Genomic DNA, 23,161 nt, shown 5'->3' on the forward strand with positions numbered 1-23,161 from the left:
ATTATTTAGATATGTCTGTATAAGCACAAATAAGCATACATTCTAACTAGCTTTATTATTTCACCTTCTTACACTATATTGTTTAACAAAAAGAGCAACATATTACTGCTGAAAAAATTGTTCCTCTTAAATTTTAAACTTGAAATAATTCTTGTGTTTGTCGTGATTTTATCATTGTAGCTTAAGGACCATCCTTTAGACAGAAAATCCTATATGGTGAAGCAGGATGATCAGTTGGTTGTGAACAAAATTATCACTGAAGGAGAAGTAAGTTTTAAAATACATGAACAATTAAAACATTTCATGGGCCAAGAAGCACTTTGCAATGTTTTCTGTAACTAACTAACTCAAAACTGAATTACTAATAAAGGTCTTTGTGATTATAAATATCAAATTTAAATTTATGACAATCTGTGTAACATGTAAACTAAAAACTATTTTTGAAAATATTTTGTACTTATATGCATAAGTGACATATACTAGTTGTATCTCATCTAGACAGTATATATATATACACACACATACACCTGAAACCTTTTGCTACCCTCTATTACCCAGAATGTGTGGTCACCTCCTACCAAGCCTCCACAGCCATATTTTCTCTCAACAGAAGGTCGAACACCCTTCTCACCTGCATGATCTCTATCATTTCTACTCAGACAGGCCCTTTGTCTCACTATTAGCAATGCTCCTGCCTGTTGCCATTCCAAGGAACTGATCACACGTACTATGTACCACTCCCTAGTGATCCCAGGACTCTCACAGTTGCATGTGGGGGGACTAGTGTGATGTTCACTTTTCCAAGAAAGTCTTATGTAGGACTTTTGTCTTTGCCAACTGTTTGATAGATGGACATCCACTCACATGTATACCATCCATCTATCATTGATAATGCTTGCTTAATTTAGGTCAGTGTTGTGGGGGGCCAAAGCATAGCAGTGTATTAGCAGTAGGCTGATGAGCCCCATTGTTGGATGATGAGCCCCATCTCAGTGAGGACATGTGGCTTCGCCTGGAAAATATTAGGGAAACTGGTCTTATTTTAGGAGTGTGTTATAGACCACCTAATTCAGACAGTAATTTAAAAACACATCTTTTAGCAATATCAAAAGGCAAGTTTACAGGGAGATATTATAGTCATGGGGGACTTTAATTATCCAAATATTAACTGGGATAACCTTGCAGATGGAGGAGCACAAGAGTAGGAGTTTTTGGAAGTAATCAGCGACTGTTTTTAACACAGCATGTTAAAGCACCAACACGGGGTGAAGCCTGTCTGGATTTAGTATTCTGTAATAATCAGGATAGAATTGAGGGTGTAGAGGTGATTGAACCACTAGGGTCAAGTGACCATAATGTAATACAATTCTCAGTATTTTGTAAGAGTACAGATGCAAAGACTAAAATTGTTAAGTTGAACTTTGGTAGGGCTAATTTTGAGCAGATGCGACAAAGTCTAAGTAGGATAGACTGGGATAAGCTTTTAAATGTGGAGACAGTCGAGGAGCAGTGGAACAGGTTTAAAAATGTTTTACATGTAATGCAGGACAGATACATACCTAAATTTGGAATTAATAGGAAACTAAAAAACTCCACAGTGGATTAATAAAGATTTAAAAAGAAGTTGCAAAGGAAAAAACTGCTGTATAAGGCATATAAGACTAATGACTGCAAAGAGAATCGTAGAGCATATGAGAACATGAGGGCAACCATTAAGAAGGATATCAGGAGGCTAAAAGACAGTTGGAGAGGAATATAGCAGATAAGGCGAAAGAAGACCCCAAGAGATTCTTTCAGTATTTTAGTAGTAAAAGAACAGTTAAGGAGGAGGTCAAGTTCATCAGGAATAGTAAAGGGAATTAAAAGATACAGACAATGAAATAGCAGATGCCCTAAACTTACATTTTTCTGAGGTGTTTACAAGTGAGCAAGTGGATAACCTCCCAGAGGTAAACACAACTACTAAGGAGGTACTGAGGGATTTGGAAATTGTAGAGGGAGAAGTGCTGCTCAGATTAAATAAGATGAAATCAAACAAATCACCAGGCCCAGATAATATTTATCCTCGTGTTCTTAAGGAGGCTAGTGAGTACATATATAAACCCTTGACACATATTTTTAGGAAGTCACTGTGCACTGGAGAGATTCCAAAGGACTGGAAAATGGCAAATATCATCCCATTATATAAAAAGGGTGACAGGGCAGATCCAAGCAACTATAGGCCAGTAAGCTTAACATGCATCACAGGAAAATTAATGGAAGGAATTATTAAGGATAAGATTGAGCAACACATGGCAAGGACAGGAGTTATTCTGAACAGTCAGCATGGGTTCAGAAGAGGGGGGTTGTGTTTTACTAACCTGCTGGAGGAGGCAACAAAAGGATATGATCAAAGTGGAGCTTATGATATTATTTATCTGGACTTTCAGAAAGCATTTGATAAGGTGCCACATGAGAGGTTGGGCATCAAGTTAAAAGAAGTGGGAGTTCAGGGTGATGTTTTTAGATGGGTGCAGAATTGGCTCAGACACAGGAAGCAGAGGGTGATGGTGCGAGGAACCTCATCAGAACTGGCCGATGTTAAGAGTGGTGTTCCACAGGGGTCAGTGCTAGGGCCGCTGCTATTTTAAATATATATAAATGATTTAGATAGGAATATAAGTAACAAGCTGGTTAAGTTTGCAGATGATACCAAGATAGGTGGATTAGCAGATAATTTGGAATCTGTTATATCATTACAGAAGGACTTGGATAGCATACAGGCTTGGGCAGATTTGTGGCAGATGAAATTTAATGTCAGTAAATGTAAAGTATTACACATAGGAAGTAAAATATTAGGTTTGAATACACAATGGGCGGTCGGAAAATCGAGAGTACACCTTATGAGAAGGATTTAGGAGTCATAGTGGACTCTAAGCTATCAACTTCCAACAGTGTTCAGAAGCCATTAAGAAGGCTAACAGAATGTTAGGTTATATAGCACGATGTGTGGAGTACAAGTCCAAGGAGGTTATGCTCAACCTTTATAATGCACTGGTGAGGCCTCATCTTGAGTACTGTGTGCAGTTTTGGTCTCCAGGCTACAAAAAGGACATAGCAGCGCTAGAAAAGGTCCAGAGAAGAGCAACTATGCTGATTCCAGGTGTACAGGGGTTGAATTATGAGGAAAGATTAAAAGAGCTGAGCCTTTACAGTTTAAGCAAAAGAAGATTAAGAGGTGGCATGATTGAAGTGTTTAAAATTATGAAGGGAATTAGTACAGTGGATCGAGACTTGTATTTTAAAATGAGTTCATCAAGAACATAGGGACACAGTTGGAAACTTGTTAAGGGTAAATTTCACACAAACATTAGGAAGTTTTTCTTTACACAAAGAACGATAGACACTTGGAATAAGCTACCAAGTAGTGTGGTAGACAGTAAGACGTTAGGGACTTTCAAAACTCGACTTGATGTTTTCTTGGAAGAAATAAGTGGATAGGATTGGTGAGCTTTGTTCGGCTGAATGGCCTGTTTTCGTCTAGAGTGTTCTAATGTTCTAATTACTAGGCACAAACCAGACCTAAACATTATGGGCTACACAGGTTCACTTTAGAAGCACCAGTTAATCAAAGTACCAGAAGAAAAATACTATACAATACTTGTCCTTTATTTCCGGTCATAGTTAAATCTCTTTCTCGCAGGACGTATAACGCTGCTTACGTTGTGAAGGGGGGCGGCTGAATGAATGCTAAGGAGATGCTGTCGGATCATCTGTTGTCTTGCTGCTGATGCTGGCGAGTTGCCTGCTCTGTTTGTCGCGCTGCGTGTTGATCATTTAAAAGCCTGTACAGTAGCTGTCCCTTTGCCACTTTGCATCTCTGCTGCTCACGTTGTGAAGGGAAGTGGGGGGGGTTGGGGTGCTGAACGCACGCTAAGGAGATGTGTTCGGATCATGTGCTGGTGAGCTGGTTATGCTTGTCACTTGTCGTTGTTTTAAGAGCTAGGAGCACATGAAGTGTGCCTGCCAAAAAGCATTCTAACAACTGCTAGGCTAGATGTCCATGAACTTGTTTTAAATGTTGTCTCACTGCCTTGTCTCGCGTGATACTAAAGTGTGTCTTGCGGGACGTCAAGTTGTCTTCCGAGAAGATCACGTCTCATCTCCCTAGTCTCCCTCCCTAGATTTTTTTTTTTATAATAGAGAGATACTTTTACAATTTGAATATTTTACATATTTGCACCTGCCAAATGCTATGCATAATTTAGCTTTGAGAAGAACAATAGAATATTAAGCAAAACATGTCTCAGTCTTCTGTCTGAAATGTAATCATCTGTGTTTGATGTCTTTTAGAAGGTTATGAGACACGTTTTCACATTTCCATGGAACTCTATGGAGGGATTTGTGTCAGAGGCCTCTAATCTACTAATTTTAAGGGTTCTTGCTAAAAGACAGACTGTTGCTAAGGACATGCTTTTTCTTGCCTTTGATCCTGAAACCCATCTCTGCTCATCTTCTTACGTAAGTTTTGTTTTATATTTAGTATTTTTAGCAATACATGGATACAACCACTTTTTCTTAAATGCATTTGTAAGATCGCGTTTACAATGTGACATGCTGTATAATATAAACATCTGTTGTTTGCATACTTTAGTAGGAAATTGCGATATAATGATTTTTGCATATCTAAACCATTAAATATAAAAAGTAAACTATTATTACATAATTTGTTTTATTTTTGGGGATGATAGAGGGAACTGGGCACTAGGAACCAAATGATTGGAAACAATATGGTTGAGGTATTTGGAATTGAAAGAACAATCAATTCAGAACAAGATATATCTAGCACATGGCACTGTTTCTTCCTCTCAGATGGGTGAGTATTATTTTTGGTTTCCTACTACATTGTTATTGTTATCATATATAAAAGTTATTAATACTACATTGCTCTTCCATGCAAGCAGCACTCTCTGAATATACAGTAAACTAGGGGGCTCTACCCCCTGCTAGTTTTGCTCGCCAACCCCCATGCGGGTCCTACATGCTAGTCATTTCCAGAATATGCCACTTGCGACGAATTGTGCTGTGCTTTTGGATAAACATGAATATCAACTCTGTCTTTGATATATCCTTCTTTCGAAACTATTGTTGCTGACAATTCGTCACATGTTGGTTTATTATATATGCGAGCGTGATCTTTAGGATTCATATAGAAATCTAAGAAAACTTCTTTGTCCGTGTTTTTTAGATAAATTTCATTTAAAGTGCGATACTTTTGGACGTATGGATTTGTATCCATTATTGGCTGTAGAATTTCTAATATGTCCAATCATTTAACTCTTTCGAACCTAACCACCGAATTGTGGTTTCTTTGAAATTTAAAATTATAGTAGCTTTAATTGTTGTGGGACCACAGATTTTCATAGTGTATGGACCTGAATCATGTAAATCTAAGTTTTGAGTATTGAATGGTGCTAACGCAAACAGATAATTGATTATTGATTCTGATATTTTGCCTGTAGTGTTTGTGGATTTCACTTTCACCAAATAACAAATCTTTTATTTCTCGCGGATACGCCTCTTCATTGGGAAGAAACACTACTTTTCCCTGATGGCAACATGACGATCTACACGTCTCTGACTTAAACTTTAAAGCCAAACAGTATCTACATACTTCTGTCATATCACCTATGTCCATATATTCAATCTCTTTTCGCTGTTCTGTTATTTCACAGAGTAATACTTTCTGTTTGTTAGCGCTAATGCAATTTTTACTATCAGTTTTTTGAGACTTTCAAATTTAAGTGCTTTCATAATCTCTAAACTGCTCTGCATGTGTATCGCGCCAATGTTTTTGAACCTCTTTACGATGTTCTACTTTGTCTTCTACTCTGTGTCTTTTCTTCTTCTACTGTTTGTCTTTTATTTCCACCCCGCTTGGACTTGTTAGGTTTTCAATTCATCTCTTGGCACAAAGTCTTGTCTCACGGGACTTGAAATTCTCTCTCTGAAAATGTCTCGTCTCTCTGAAAAAGTCTTGTCTTGTCACAAGATTTTTTTTATATAATAGAGAGATATCTCTTTGATGTCACAGTATGAATAAACACACATACCTATGTGTTTTTTAGTGTGTTTGCATTGTGGAAAGCATAACCCCGGACACAGACAGACAGCAAAATGTCCAAAACACACTTCTTTATTTTTCCTTTGCATCACAATGCCTTCCTCCAACAACTCTTTTTTTCTCTCTTTCTCTTCTTCTTCTGTCCTCCACTCCCCTCCTCACAAGCTCCATCTCCTTCCTCCCATCTCTGGCTCGTCTACTGGAGGGAGGCGGCCCCTTTTATAATGACCCGGATGAACTCCAGGTGCTCCACCTGACGACACTTCCTGGTGTGGCGGAAGTGTCAGGAGAGCCCCTGGAAGCACTCCGGGTGCCCCTGGGATTTCTTCCGGCAACACTTCCTGGTGTGGCGGAAGTGCTGCTATCCAGGATTCCATAACCGTCCAGGCGCCCCCTGGTGGTGGCCACGTCCTCCCATAGGGGTGAGTGTCCCAGCTCTGTTCCCGTGGCACACAAGCAGACCTGGGCGGCTGCCCTCTCGTAGCCCAGGGGAGGTATCGTCCATCTCGGGGATCGTCCAGGCGTCCCGGCTGGGTGGGGTCCCCAGTCATCTGGGACAGCATATTATGCAAAACCATCTATTGCAATTGCTATGTCTGTCTATCTGTATGAAACAACTTGGCTCCCAGTGGACTGATTTTGTTGAAATTTAACACACATACTCTTCCCTGTTTAAGTTTAAGTTTCATTGAGATAGCTCAAATACAATGCGCTGTACAAATTTTTGAAATTTCAAAATCTCCCACTGAACCCAAACTCATTCTTCTTAAAAGATCAGATACAGATTTGTTTGCTGTTTCAAATTTACTTTGAGATGGGTCACTAAAACTTTTATATTTTGTATAAAAAACAAAAATTGAATCTTGAAATTAATCTGAAAGCAAAGGAATTATGTAAGTATTGCTCTGTAAGCACAGAGTAAACAAATAGATTAGACTTTATTTGACCACAGGGATAATTTAAAATTTGTCAGGAGCTTGTGAGTAAAAGCAAAAAAAAAACACTAATACTGTTGTAAAATTGTGCTTTTACATTATGCTAAATATGATACATAATATTTAAGTTGTGTAGTTTATTTCAGTATGTTTTCATCTTAGAATTATTTACATAATGACTCAACTTGTGGGCACAGAGCTTATATGAGAAATATTCTCATTAGGTTATTAATATTAAAGTAGTTTTCCAAGAGTGTCAGATTTGGGACTAGATAAAATTCTGGGGTGTATGCAAAATAGATATGGACAGGAATTCTGGGAAAATAAGTATAAAATTGTTAAAAGAGTGGATTTTTTGTTTAAGCTTAGATAAAGTGACCAGTGTGTGTTTGCTGGTAAGAATATGCAAAATGACGGGACACTAAAATGGAACATGTTTAAAAAAAATGTAATTAACAATCAATCAGACCATGGAAAAATATCAGTTGTCCCAGTTTTATTAGTCATACAAAAATTGCATAACATGGCTAGCATGACATTATGTATTCTAAGGATTTTAAAAATAAGCACTGATGAGTAGGAGAGAGAGAGAAACAACTGACAGAGATGACAACTTGGTCAAATCTTGACACCTAGAGACCACCTCTCCGCTCCCAAGCGTCACACTTGGCTTAAAAAACAAAGGTTGTAACAACCAAGACCTCAGCTACCTGATACCTATACAAAGCTTGCTGTGTGGCCCTGATTTGAATTGTTCAGGTTGTATGTTTTCACGTCTAACATTTACACCTGGCTTCTCCTTCAAATAAGCATACTTAATGATTGAAATTCTGTAGTTTGAGTATTGCTTTGTTCAAGTTGTTCTGTTATTTACTGACATTCAGCAATGACCGATGATTGTTAATGAAATGAACTGTGTCCATTTAGATTGCATACTGTCAGGGGCAGCAGTTAGCCCTTGACTTCTGTTAGATTGTGCAGCCCTTTCAAAGGTATTTATCAAGATACAAAAGCTGACAGGATTAGTGGTTTCTGACTTTTGCTGGGGTATTCTGAAGTGTAGCCATTTTACGGGAAGTAATCTGAAGATGGATCGACATGTAAGAAAATACCAGCAGGGATGACTGGCGAGAGGAGAGGCTTCTAGCCTAGGCCAGAGTTGAGATATCCTTGCTTTATATCTGAGCTTGTCTGTGCTGAGTGAATGTTGAATAGATAAGTTTTGCTTGAGATATTTGGCTAACAGTTCCAGTATTACCAACTCAGAGGTTAAAGTGCCTTTCATGGACACTTTTACAACCACAAAACAAAAACAAACAACACCTCCCTCCCAAAACACACATAAGAACTTTTGGCTTGGATAATAGAGAGCTGCTCCTGTCAATAACAGGACTGTGGGTGGGAGAAAGATGAGGTCATACCTGATCAGATTATATTACAGGTTTATATTTAAATGTATTAACATTTTAATAGAGCAGGTATAGCTTGTAGTATCCATGAATGGAACAGGCTGATTGACATGTGCTTCGATGTAATTTATTACCCCGGGTAGTAATATGGATGTTTTGTCCTCAGTTACACTAAAAAAAGCCTCACGGCTGCATTATCTATATTTAATGATTCAGTATTTGTCTGACATTAAAATTTAGCAGAAAAGCTCCAGACCTGCTCTCCGTCATGGGTTGAAGCAGCCAACTTTTTGTTATCCCTTCATGTACATATTTCAAAACTGTTACATTTATGAAATTTGCCACAACCATCAACTAACAAAAGGACATCAATCAACACCATTTTTTCATAACTTAAATTGGAATCTGTTAATGTATCTGTTAGAAAGATGGCAGTACATTTAGATGCTGCAGCTGCTCCAGGTCCGAAGAATTTGGTGCAAAATGTGTTAAATGTTGTCTCTCATGTGGATTGTATTACATACATTAGATAGATAGATACTTTATTAATCCCAAGGGGAAATTCACATACTCCAGCAGCAGCATACTGATAAAAACAATATTAAATTAAAGAGTGATAAAAATACAGGTAAAAAAGATGATAACATTATGCGGAAAACCTATTGTTGATATACAATGCTTTACAACAGCGATCACTACTCGGCATACAATTTTACCCCAGCCTTGGCATTCTGTGAAGATGAGGCTGAGAGAACACAGCTGCATGTGATTCGGCTGTCAAATGAAACATCCACCACCACTGAAACAATGTGAACAAAAACAGAGGCAAGGTAAATGAGCTGACATCCAAATCAGAATAGAAGAAAATCCAATCCGGCCAGTGCTGTTTTCTATCCTGCTTTCAAATACTTTCTCATTGGACAACAAGATGGATGACCTCAGGGTTCAACGGATAACCTAGCAAAATATGAGGGACAAATCACTGCTTTCCAGTGCTGGAATGTCTAACTGTGAAATACCGTCCTTTTTCCTTGACATGGGAGTTTGTTTACAAACTCATGCAATGCATCCTGGTGGTTTTTAGAACAGCGGCTTGAGATTTTAATCACGCAAACTTGAAGATGGTTATTCATAACTTTTATCAACACAGGAACTTTCAAATCTGATGGAGAAAAAACAAACTGGAACTTATGTTTACAAACTCATGATACTTACAAAGCCATAACCTTCTCAGTTTTTCTGGTCATGTTACCAAACACTGAATAAATGGTTCAAACCAAATCGCATACAGATCCGGGTGTAGCCAGTGGGTGCTGTTTTAGCCCTTGCAAGACTGGTTTGATCACATAGACTGTGCCATGTTTAAAACATCTGCCATCTATGGTCATCAGATCAACTTAGAGGAGTATGCATTATCAGTCAAAGACTACGTTAACAAGTGTGTAGATGATGTGACTGTCTAAAAAGATCATCAGAACTTGCAAATCAGAAACCGTAAGTGACATTTTTAAAATGCACTGTTAAAAGCCCAAAATGCTACCTTTAGGTCAGGTGACAAAGCAGGCTTCAGGACAGCGAGGGCCTAGGACAAATCTACCTCTCAGCATCAAAGCAGCTAAGCAAGAATATGGTAAGAAAATCCACAGCCACTTTCAGGACACCAGAGACACATGCCACATGTGGCAGAGAATTCAAGCCATTACATACTATAACACCACACCACCTGTCTGCGGTGGTGATGCCTCCCTTCCAGACGGAGTAAGCATCTTCTATGTGCAGTTTGATAGTCTGAGTGACATACTTGCATGGAAGTCCATCCCTTCTCAGGAAGAACAGGTACTGTGCTTGTCTATTGCTGACTTGAAACCCATGCAAAGCTACTGCACAAGAGAACATACCTGGCTGAGTGTGAAGGGAATTTGCAAAACAGGTGACGGATATCTTTACAGACAAATTCAACACTTCCCTGAGGCAGGTAGTCATCCCAAAGTGGGTCAAAATTACCACCATCATACCCATGCCGAAGTAGTCCTCTCTCTCTTTCCTCAATGACTATCACCCTATAGCAGTCACATCTGTCATCAAGAAGTCCTTTAAGAAGCTAGTTTTGGGCCACTTGAAAGCCAGAGTTCTCACATCACATGACCCTCTTTAATTTGCCTATTGACTGAACCTTTTTTACCGAAAATGCCATACGGTCTACTCTTCATCTGGCCCTGTCCCATCTGGACAAAATAGACACTTATGCTATAATGCTTTTCATTGACTTCAGTTCAGTTTTCAACACCATTATTCTTCTGAAGCTCATAGGGAAGTTGGGTGTGCTAGGCTACAACAGTTTCCTATGTGACTGGATCCTGAACTTCTTGACAGACAGACCGACCTCAAACAGTCTGCATCAGAAACACCATCTCCAGTACCATCATGCTGTACTCAGCCCACTTCTGTTCACTCTGCTGACCCACGATTGTACAGCTGCGTACAGCTCTAACACCATCATTATGCTTCCTCATAAAACAATGGTTTTGGGGTCTCATCGGCAATGGGTAAAGTCAGCTTTGGAGGACTGATGCAAGTGCAATAATCTGTCTCTTAATGTGGACAAGATGAAAGAGATGACTTTTGACTTCAGAAAGGCCCAAGCTGTCCATACCCCACTGCACATTGAGGCCTCTGTGGTGGAATTGGTCAAGAGCACTACATTCTTTGGTGTGCACCTAGCAGCTGAGCTTACTTGGTCAATTAACATTACCTTCATAACCAAGAAGGTGCAGCAAAAATCTCCGCTTCATTTGGCAGCTGAAGAAGACAAGTCTGCCCCCCCCCCATTCTCACCACATTCTACAGGGGCACCATCAAGAGTGTTCTGACCAGCTGCATCACTGTCTGGTTTGGGAACTGCTGTGTTTCTCACCGTAAGGTTGTACAATGGATAGTGTACACAGCAGAAAACATCAATAGAACCTCTCTGCCCTCCGTTAAACACATCTTTATAAAGCGTTGCAACGACAAAGCCTATAGCATTGTGCGGAACTGCTCCCAAACCTCCCACATTCTCTTTGTCCCACTTTCATCTGGCAGAAGACACTGTAGAATCAGAACTAGTTCTGCCAGGTTCTTCAACAGCTTCTGCCTCTTGGCTGTCTGGACTCTGAACTCTGTGCTGTCCCCATCCCTCAGATCTGCTCCTAGTAACTTTTTTATATGCAGTACATTTGTTACACTTCTTATGACTGTTTTTAATTATTAGTTGTTGTTATTATTTATTGCTATCTTTTTCAAATTGTTACTATCTATTCACTTACCTATTATTTATCTATCTATTTATAGTGCAGTATACTTCCTTAGTGGACTTATACAGGGTGGGGCATAAGGATCTCCCACATTTTGAAGGGATATAAAAAATGAACAAAGCTATCTAAAAAAAAGTTTATTTTTCTGAAAAGTACATAAAATCAGTTTTGTTTTAATGGGTTTTGAAAATCATATCAGACAAATTGCAGTTGTTGTTAGCAATACATTGCTGAAGACGTTCCCAGAAGATCTCCATCACTCTCTGGGTCATCTCAGGCAGAATGGCATCAATTTCCTGTCTGATCATTTCCCTCAAATCTTCAAGAGATCGAGGACGATGTTTGAAAACCTTTTCCTTTAGGTATCCCCAAAGGAAAATGTCACATTGGCTTAAATCTGGTGACCGTGCTGGCCACACCACGTCTCCCCTTAAAGAGATCAAATGCCCAGGGAACATTTCCCACAGCACTCCAAGCGAATGTGTTACTTGTGAGCTGTGGCCCCATCCTGTTGAAACCACATTGTTCTGTCCTAGGTCTGCCAGGTGATTTTCTTTTCAGTGTGGACACAGTTGCCCGAAAGTTAGAAATCCAGATGCATTTCGACCGAGCGCAAAGGGTGTACGGAACACTGTCTGCATTGCTATCACAGAATGGTTGTTCTTATAATATGCTTAAACAACAAAGCCCCCATTTTCACCGGTCCAACTCATGATGGGCACTGAAAACGGTAGAGCCTAACTTACCAAATGAGACCTACCCCACCTCTCTACCCCAACTACAGCTCGCACAGTTCTCCCTCAAAATGTGGGAGATCTTTATGCCCCACCCTGTACATAAACATAGGACCTGGGGAACATTGTTTCGTGCCACTGCACAAAAAAAATTTTAAAAATGACAACTAAGACATCAAATATGCCTGAATGTTACACCATGTGTACATTTTCAAACTTGTTAATTCTTGAATAATATTATATCATTTTCAGATATAAACTGAGTGATAAACATTTTAGTTTATATTAATTATTAATTTAAAATAAAACTTTACAGTATCTGTGTCTTCTGATTATTAAAAATATCACAGCATCAAAAATGGTAAACAAAGGCTTACATTTTAAGAAACAACTTCATACATAAAAACTGTTAATATACATTAAATATGTATAACTGGTAAAAAAAAAAAAAGTTTAGTAGCTGATAAACATTAATCCATATTTAACATTATTAAATATCATGAGGAAATGTCACCTGTTCTGCTTAATAAACAGTATCTTTGCCTAGGCCAAGGAAAATGTACTTCTGTAGTATTTGATGAGGCATTACAATCCACATTAGTGTGTGAGTGGTTCATTTCCTTCCTTAGAAGAGAAAAATGATAAGGTTATAATCAGAAGTTATGGCTGACTGCATCTATCACATAATTTACAATTTACTTTAGAAGCAGATGGAGCCAGTTCATTCCAGGAAAACAATAATTGAATGTTCACATAATAAGCTTGTATCATCCTGTTCCAAGAGGTCAGATTTCCCCTGCCCTGAATGAGAAGTCCTCAAATAACTAATTAGTCTCTAAGGGCACCGCTGCAGAATAGCCTTTCCTTTATCTGTTTGGATTGAACTTTCCAGTAATTGTTGAAAAATAATATTTTTTTTTTGTAGAATTGTTTGAAAATTCAGAGTGATCTTTCTGTATGTAATACATTTTAACTTTAGACTTATAAATAACATAAAAGTTATATTATTATGATTGCTATTTCCTTTTCCCCAACTAATGAATACATATGATTTTGAATTTTAAAAGAAAATTATTCACAAAAAACATAAAAAAGTGCTGTTTTGCTCAAATACTTGATTAGATGGTAAGTTTATGTACACATTATTTACAAAACAATTTTTATTTGTGATGATAAAGGCTTGCTAGCTTTTTCCTAATTAATTTAGAGGCCACAAATATGCTTTCTAATCTTAGTTTTGTGAGCACATTGTGGATTTGTGAATTCTAAATCAGAGGCAATTTACTCTTAATTTAATGCAACCTAATGTGTTGTTTCTCTGTGATTATCAGATTCAATTGAATACACTCATGTGTTAAGAGATGATTCATTAAGTTTAACAAAAATATTTTTGTATGCAGCAAAGATCATAAGGTGCTTCATAAACATTAGAAAACATTAAGAAAGACATTCAGAATGTACAGTACATTTTAGCAACTTCAGTAGGACAAATGTACTGCTGTGAAACAAGCTTAATATAATATTCTCAGACTTACCTAATCCAGTTCAGGGTCATGGTGGGCTGGAGCCGATCCTGGAAGCCCTGGGTTCAAGGCAAGATACAGTCATGGATAGGACTCCATTCTATAGCAGAGCCACAAAACAAACAGCTTTGATAAATTATAAGAATAGCAAAATACATGCTATGCAGAATAATTATCAATTGACAAGAACAAGAAGGAAAACAACTCATGGTAATTCATGAAGATTTTAATTATAATCCATTTGTAAGAAACTGGCTGGAATAAAATCATCCAGATCTGGGAAGCACTGTGGTACACAAACTCTGCTACTGAATAATATCTGTCTAGATTTGGCAGACCAATGGCATTTATTTCCTTTTTCCTTTTAAAACCAGTTTAAAATAGATTTTCATTTAGACCAATAAAGGCTACCTTTATTTTATATACTGTATATAATGAAAGTGATAACAGTTTTCTTTTTTCAGGCATCTAGCAAGCAGAGTGCAAGTTGGATCTCCTGTGACAATGAAGCTTTTAGTGTTACCATCATTAATACAAAAAGGTACACTTTCTATCATTTAACCCAAATTGGGCTGTTGGTAGCATAGTGGTCCACCTGGTACAATCTGTCTACATTATGGCATAATTTACATATTATCCCTATGTTCATGTAAGTTTCTAATCAAAGTAGGTTAAAGAAATATTTCACCCAAAAGTGATATTTTTGATATGCTACTTACCCCATGTAGTTTGTAGTGCTCGCAAAAAAAAATTAACCTCATGTTTTCATGCAGAATTGAAAGAAAAACGTTTATGATATAATAGAAGCCTATGGTGACCAGGGGCCTCATGTATAAACGGTGTGTACGCACAGAAATGTTGCATAAGAACTTTTCCACGTTCAAATCGCGATGCATAAAACCTACACTTGGCGTAAAGCCTCGCACTTTTCCACGGTACCTCATGCCTTGTCGTACGCAAGTTCTCCGCTCGGTTTTGCAGACTGGCGGCACCCAGCGTCAAAGCAATGCTACTGTTCCTGTGTGGTTACTCCTTATTTTCCTGACGCGGCTTTATAAATACACTGAAACTAACCGCATATTGTTCATTAGTGTAACGCATCTGATTGTAATTAACTTGTAACAATATAATGGTCCAGGGAACAGCCATAGTATTCCAAATACCATAACTGCTTGTTACTCTCACTTCTTCTTCTTCTTCTTTCAGCTCCTCCCGTTAGGAGTTGCCACAGCGGATCATCTTTTTCCATATTACTCTCACTGCATCACTCGGAGTATTTATATCACTGTGAGTGTGAATCACAGCAGCAGCTGATCGGAAAGAGAAATATCGGTATACAGTTTCATGGACATGCTGTCTCAGCCACTGCAAAACATTTTAAAGCCTTTCCTGCACGGACCTCGCGGTTCAGAAACAGTTTCATCCCAAGAACTTTAAACGCACTCAATCAATTGCACCTTGTAGAACTGTTTGTACTTATAAGTAGAATTACCTCACTGTAAACTTGCACTACAGTTATAATATTGCACAACCTGAGCCACTTTATAAAGCGCGTATTTACATATGATAACGATATCATTTTTAAGGTGAAATGCAGCAAAATATGTTTATTAAATTATACAGATAAAACTTTAACTTCATTTAAATAATCTATATTCTTCACTGGGAGTGTCGTTAAGGATAGAATAATTAAACATGTACTACGAAGATATTTCAATGTTCCTTAAACGTTTTGAAGAATCGGCGCTAAGCTTACAGATGGCTTAACTTCTATCACAGAGCTGATTGTGTGGCGATCGGTTACTTGGGGAAAGAAAAGCACTGACTGCAGTGACGGCTACGCCAATATATATTGAATATAACACAGAAGGAGAAAATAACACAGCTAAAAAACGCAGCGACAAATTTCGGCAAAATTTAAATGCTTGTGTCATGAGCACGAGGCGGCTATGCAGGGTCTGCAACGGACGAGGCCATCCACCGTGCATAAGATACTTTACTCACATTGGCGGGCGAAGGAGCCACCCGATTCTTCCTCTGCCCAGTGCCACCACAAACCTAGAGCCGCCCCTAAGTACTGCTGCAATAAATTATTTCATCGAAGTGAAACATGTTTAATAACGTGCTTTAACTCCTATCATCATGAAAATGATATCACGTATACATCTCAGTATTTTAGTTATTCAGAGAGCTGTAATATCACGAATGTAATAGATTCTGTGTCCAGTTGGAGGAAGAGAGCCGGTTTAAGAAGCAAGTAGTGATTCACACACATAGGCACATAGAAGATCAAAGAATTTAACGTGCTACTTTAATTACAATGTGATTTGAGAAACTGGTTAATTAAACGATTTTAAGATGAAGTTTATGATGTTCTACTGTACTTTAATGACAAAATAAACTACGTGATTAAAGTGGAAATGTCGAGATTGAAGTTGATATTTCGTGCTTTTTCCCCACTGTGTGCCTATTTTCTCTGTACCCTAATAAGCTTTCATATGACACTCAGACAGTGGGCTACAACTCGGCTTTTCACGGAGACTTTGATATGTGACTTCTTTTTTATTGCCGGCACTGTGCGATTTTGTGACCGTGAGCTTTCAAGTTCCTCTAACAAGCTATGTCACTCGATCAACTTCCTTTTGTTGATTATACCGCGGTTTATTTGAACAAATAGTATGTTTTTCTTTTGCCTCCACTTGGTATTCGCTGAAATTCTTATATTTTCCTCCGTGCTTTTCCCATTGTCTTTTCACAGAAGGCTGAGTTTAAGGGCGATATATATCCATTTGCATATTCAAAGAGGTGTAATTCTGGGAGGAGTTGGGGCGTTACATAATGCACGTGCACGAGCGTTAGTTTTCACACTGATCGGGATTTATGTAGCGGAAGAACGTGGAAGTTGGAGTACGCACAGATTCCTGCATCTGGAATTTTCTGTGCGTAAGCACATTTCGGCTTTTGTGCTTACGCCATGTTATAGTGCGAGTTCTACGCACGGCGTTATACATGAGGCCCCAGTTCTTTACAATGGCAAACAATGTGAAAACAATGTTAAGGGAAAGAAGAAGAAAAAATATCCCACGTAATCTACATGTCAGTTATTTATGTGTAAAACAAACATTTATTGCAAAAACGTTAACTATTTACTTCTAGAATCATCAGCACACATCATAAAGACAAACCTAAAGCCTCATGGGATGCTTCTTTTTGGGCCGAAGACCTGCCTCACCCCATCATTTGTTGGTCAAGAGTCCTGTCTTCATTCCAAAAAGCCAATCCCATGAGGCTTTAGATTTATGTTTATGATGTGCACTGATTATTTTGAAAGTAACTATTTAGCAATAGCAGAAAAGCTTGCGTTTTGCATGTTTTAAGCATGCAATTAGATAACCAACATGTGATTCATGTGATGTGAGTTATGCAATAATTTTTTCTTTTATCCACTATTTCACATTGTTTGCCATTGTGCAGCATTTGCCACTATTAGCTTTTGTCATAAACTTTTTTCTCTCAATTCTACATGAAAACTTGGCAAAAGCAAATTTTCTCGTCCACCACTACAAAGTATATAGAATAAGTAAAATATTTAAAAAATATCCTTTTTGTGTGGAGTATTACTGTCACGGGTTAAATCATCCCATCTTGAGTGACTATACAGACAAGTGTGCTGTGCAACGGAGTGGCTTTCCATCTAGGACCAGCTTCTGCCTTGTGACCCACATTACATAGAAGAGCACTAGATCTGGGCAAAGTCATACTGGCTTGGCAGGACATGGATAAACACATACAAGTAAAGTAAGTAAATAAGAGAGGATAATTGGCTATACAGTACAGTCTAATATTTTGGACACAGCATAAAACAACAGATTTTTTTCAGATGCATCACTGGTGTTGTGCAATGTGCAATGTATGATATCAAACTAGAAAAATATTCCTGCAGTTTTTTATTTTTGAGAGGTAGGAAATGCCTGAAATTCCTGTGGTTTTTAAAGCAATTTTTGTTATTTGGATTGTATAAAAGTTCAGAAGCAGTTATTTAGAACAGAGTTTTTCACACATGGCCAAATCTTACATTTAAGAGCCACCGGAGTCGGTAAAAACAAGTTTGGAGCTTCAGAACATATCATATGATTACCAAACACTTCAGAATGTCATCTATGAATTCTTTAAAAACCAAGTGTAAAAGTGACTCCTTATTAAACGCCTAGGCTGCCTATAGTCATGCTTCTATTGAAGTCATGTTAGAATAAGGTTGAGAAAGAACACGAACAGTGTCTGGCCCTCTACAAAAGACTGATCAAAGCTTACAATCATTCAGAATGGACCAGTTGTATCTGTATATTTTTTACATACTGGTTCTTTCTCATTTAAAACCAGGTTCAAGCAGTCTGACAGATGTTTGACATCTAATAAAGAAAAGCATGAACTCAAGTTTTTTATTATAGTTATACCTCTCACCATATAAATAGGAACCTCTTGTTGTATGTGTTAAAATATGCAGTGCCTATAAAAAGTATTTATCTTCTTGGAAGCTCTCACATTTTACTGTTACAAAACATTGAATCATAGCATATTTATATATTTTTTTACATTGATCAACAGATAAAGTCTCTTTAATGTCAGAATAAAAACAGATCTCTGCAAACTGGTTCAAATTGATTACAAATATCCATCCATCCATTATCCAACCCACTATATCCTAATTACAGGATCACGGTGTCTGCTGGAGCCAATCCCAGTCGACACAGGGTGCAAGGCAGGAAACAAACCCTGGGCAGGGTGCCAGTCCACCACAGGGCGCGCGCAGACACACACCAAGCACACACTAGGGACAATTTAGAATCGCCAATGCACCTAACCTGCATGTCTTTGGACTGTGGGAGGAAACCGACGCAGACACAGGGAGAACATGCAAACTCCACACAGGGAGGACCTGGGAAGCGAACCCGAGTGTCCTAACTGCGAGGCAGCCGCACTACCCACTGTGCCAAAGTGCCGCCCTAATTACAAATATGAAACATAAAATAAGAAATTGAACAGTTAGTTTTCTTTTTTGATATAATACACCTAAATCATTAGAGGAGTAGCTTTAGAAGTCACAGAATTAATTCAATGGAGATCACCTGACCTGGTCAAGGGGTTTCAGTTGACTGCAGTACAAATGCACCTCACCTGCAAGGTCCATATTGTGTTGAGTCAGTGTGGTGGCCTAACTTACACAATAAAGACAAAAGAACACATCAAATATCACCATGAACAGGTGATTGAAAAGTCAAAAGATGGAGACAAGAAATATCCAAGTCACTGAGTATCTTTTGGAGTACAGTTAAATCAATCATTAAGAAGTGGAAAGAGTCTGGCACAGCTACATATATCCTTCTGTCAAACTTCAGCAAAACTAAAACACATCCTGGTGGGCTGCAAGACGATACACCTAGTGGCACAACTGGGTACTATGTTGTCTTGGAGCAGTGCTGGCAAGGTGTTGAATAAATATCAATGCACTTCCTCTCCCTTTATCCCACTGTCCAGAAATAAAGTTTGTCTGGAAAGGTGAGGGTCATGTCAGACTCGCTACATCAAGACCAGACAGTGGGCAGCTCGGTGGGGTGTGTGATAGGAAGATGGTGGCAGACTTAGACCAGAGGCTTTGCTTTCCAGTTGAAATCATGACAACCAACCTCAGAGAAGACCTTGAGCTATGGTCAATCTTAATCCAGCACATTTACATTATTGAGCTTACAGTGCCCTGACAGGATGCAGTAGAGGAGGCTTATGAGCGCAAGTAGCTGAGGTATGCTGATCTTGTAGCCGATGTGCAACAACATGGCTGGAAAGCAAAGATCTGGAGGTGTAATGGGCCTATCCATGAAACATTGAGAAAAGAGGTTGCCTGCTTGAAAACCCAGAAGATAAAACCACTTTCTAGACCATCTCGTAGTTTTGAGTTGAAGGAGTGATTCTACCAAAGGACATCACTGGAACTGTTGCTGCTTGCATCATCAAAGGCTAGAAAAGCACAGAAGATGATCTTACAGAGTCTAGGTAGCATATCTCAGGTATACGATTAAGGGATAGTAACATCCAGTCCTACACAGCAAATATGCCCAGAGCAGGCTGGCCTCAAAAGCTGAGTGATCATGCAAGAAGAAGACTAGTGAGGAAAGCCAACAAGTGACCTATGACAAGGCCTGGAGTGGCTGAGAAAGAGTCCACATCTCAATCCAGTTGAGAATTTATGGCTGGACTTCAAAAAGACTATTCACTCACAATCCCCATATGCAACATGACAGAGTTTCAGCAGTTTTGTAAAGAAGAATGGGAAAATGTGGCAATGTTGGGGTGTGCAAAGCTGAAAGAGACCTGTGTACACAGATTGAAGGCTTTTATGGCAGCCAAAGATTCATCCACTAATGGGTGTGAATAGTTACGCAGTCAAGTCTTGTGCGTTTTATATTTGTAATCCGTTTACAGTATTTAGCAGAGAACTGTTTTCACTTAAAGATTCTTTTTCTGCTCATCAGTGTCAAAACGTCAAATTAAATCCACAGTAATTCAATGTTGTATAAAAATAAAATGTAAAAACCTCCAAGGGGTTGAATGCTTTTTACAGGTACAGTGTGTCTCCTTACAGGTTTTTCTTAGTAATTTGCAAGAGTGTATTGCTTTGGTGAGGCATGCACTGGTTACTTTCTTCTAGCGGCAGTGTTAAACTGGGTGTTAATCGCTGTTCATGCACTAGACAATGATGATTAGCAAACATTTCTGTGCACCCCTTGGGCAATGCTCTAGAAGAATTTCACACATTATTAAATGCATAAGAATTTACTGCCGTGACCTTTGTTCCCTGGCTTGTTGCAACAAGGCTGGCAACTGACATCTTCCCAAGCTCAGCTGGTCACATATTTGTTACACTTTAACATATTTTTAAGGCAAAGGAAATTGTGATTAGTCCTGTCAGCACAAGCACAATAAAGCTTTCAACAATGTTGGAAAAAGGCATTTGGTGTTTTCTCCTTTGCGTATCATCATTTAAGAGGGAAGTATTTTGCTATAAATTATGAACATCATCTCATCACGTACTGGACTTAAATGATATATATATATATATATATATATATATATATATATATTAATCTTTCAGAAAAGGACATGTCCATTATTTTAGGGTCATTGCTCTCTTCTTTTTGAATCTTAGTGTATTTATTACTAAAAATTTGATCTCACATATCCACCTTAATAATGTGATGCATAATAAGTGCAGCAACTCAAGTGGAACAGTACATCTAGAAACGCTAAGGTTACTGGTGCATAACTTTGGCAAATAAATCTGTTGCAGATACTGTAGTTCTGTAACTTACAATGGAAGTATTCTCTCCTATTCTCATAGATGAAGAGAACGATAAACCTGCTTTTGAAAAGAAGCCACTTGTTTGGGAAGAAGACGTGCAACTGTATTCGAGGTTTCTTGATAGAAAGGTAACTGTATCTAGTAGTAGTCTTTTTAACAGTATATTATGATTTGATAATTTTTATTTAAAATATATTAAATTTAGTCTACATATAGCCATATAATGTTTTTTGATTATATGTAAAAGCTGCTGATAAAAAATTGTACACTTTTGCAGGAGGAGCTAAAGGCAAGCCATGCTGTGTATCTTAGACATCATCCTGAACTGAAAGCACTAATGGCAGACTTCCTTCAGTTTCTGTTGCTCAGAAAACCAGCAGACATTTTCATCTTTGCTGCTGATTATTTTGCCCCCTTTTCTTCACAGAAGTATCCTGAACTTTCAGATAAGTCGCCTAGAATTGCCAGTACAGTAACTGAAAATGCACAAGAACTGTAAAACAAGAAGTGAATAAGAAAATGTCTAAAGGGCTTGCATACATGTATTAAGTGGAATTTTTAACTTAATGTACATATTTAATTTTAAGTATGCTGAATGTATTTAATGGTGCATAGAGAGTATAAAATCTTACTTTAGGCATTTTAATCTATCGTAACAATCTCCATTTTATTAAATAAATCTATTTGACTTGGGTTGTTTAATGCATTTGTTACGTTTCTATTATAAAGTGAATAATATTGATATAAATATAAACACTGGAATGATGCACATGGCACAGTGATTTTGCACATAAGCTCAAGGGCACTTTTATTTTCCTTTCCTGTTTTCTTGCAGCTCCTATTCCAATTCATGTTGTTCCTACTCTTGAGGTCATTGGGTATGCTGCCAAAACAACCAACCTGCAAGATTTCTGAAGTTTGTCCTCGTCTTCCCCTCGCAGAGGCCATCCCCTTGATACTGGTGTCTCTCACTCTTGCTCCTTGCCTCTGGGCCTTACTGCTCTCCTCTAAACCTCCTCACCAGGACTAGGGGACATCCATCAAGAAGCCCACTTTATTCATGCACTTGCATCAGAGCAGTCAACAGATGGAAGAAGACAACTGTGCAGCTCCCCTGTGTTTGGCTGGTATGTTACAGTTGTAGTACAAACTCCTTTTTCTTTGGCATTGCACATGTGGCTTACAGCTGCATCCCCTGCACTGACACTTTAGCTGAATCACATGTGCCACACCGGGCCTCTCTTTAGAACATATGTTTTAGTTCTGAATCTTTTACAACTGCACCAGTCACAGTTGAATGACACTGGTACTGGCTAAGTGTCTGTCCTTTGATTGTAGATTTGATTTTCTTCACGGACGGCATGGTGGCGCAGTGGTAGTGCTGCTGCCTCGCAGTTAGGAGACCCGGGTTCGCTTCCCAGGTACTCCCTGCGTGGAGTTTGCATGTTCTCCCCGTGTCTGCATGGGTTTCCTCCGGGCGCTCCGGTTTCCTCCCACAGTCCAAAGACATGCAGGTTAGGTGGATTGGCCCTAGTGTGTGCTTGGTGTTTGTGTGTGTCCTGCGGTGGGTTGGCACCCTGCCTAGGATTGGTTCCTGCCTTGTGCCCTGTGTTGGCTGGGATTGGCTCCAGCAGACCCCCATGACCCTGTGTTCGGATTCAGTGGGTTGGAAAATGAACGGATAGATTTTCTTCACAGCTTGCCCTCCTCAACAGCACCTCTGTGGCCGTGAGGCCTGTGGCTCAGTGTTATACCATTTACCACCGTACTGCATAAGCAAGGTGATTACAACTTGATCATTGCCAACCTT

The 23,161-nt window shown here is 38.7% G+C and overlaps 1 protein-coding gene across 7 annotated transcripts in view; it reads left to right on the forward strand.

Annotated features, from left to right (window-relative positions):
• The window catches only part of LOC120531720 (ciliogenesis associated TTC17 interacting protein), an 80,399-nt gene that overhangs the window by 13,986 nt on the left and 43,252 nt on the right, over positions 1-23,161 (forward strand). For 6 of the 7 annotated variants that reach the window (XR_005634146.1, XR_005634142.1, XR_005634145.1 and 3 more), the window contains 6 exons: positions 181-267; positions 4,333-4,500; positions 4,731-4,855; positions 14,462-14,538; positions 21,391-21,479; positions 21,629-22,478. Coding sequence is in view for 1 of the 7 variants with exons in the window: in XM_039757387.1 (XP_039613321.1) it covers positions 181-267; positions 4,333-4,500; positions 4,731-4,855; positions 14,462-14,538; positions 21,391-21,479; positions 21,629-21,850 (768 nt within the window). In the remaining 6 variants the exon portion in view is untranslated. Of the gene's footprint in view, positions 1-180; positions 268-4,332; positions 4,501-4,730; positions 4,856-14,461; positions 14,539-21,390; positions 21,480-21,628; positions 22,755-23,161 lie in introns of those variants that run through there. The other variant, XM_039757387.1, reaches the window with a different exon arrangement.

The sequence above is a fragment of the Polypterus senegalus genome, chromosome 6 (genome assembly GCF_016835505.1).
Source record: "Polypterus senegalus isolate Bchr_013 chromosome 6, ASM1683550v1, whole genome shotgun sequence".
NCBI classification, from domain to species: Eukaryota; Metazoa; Chordata; class Cladistia; order Polypteriformes; family Polypteridae; genus Polypterus; species Polypterus senegalus.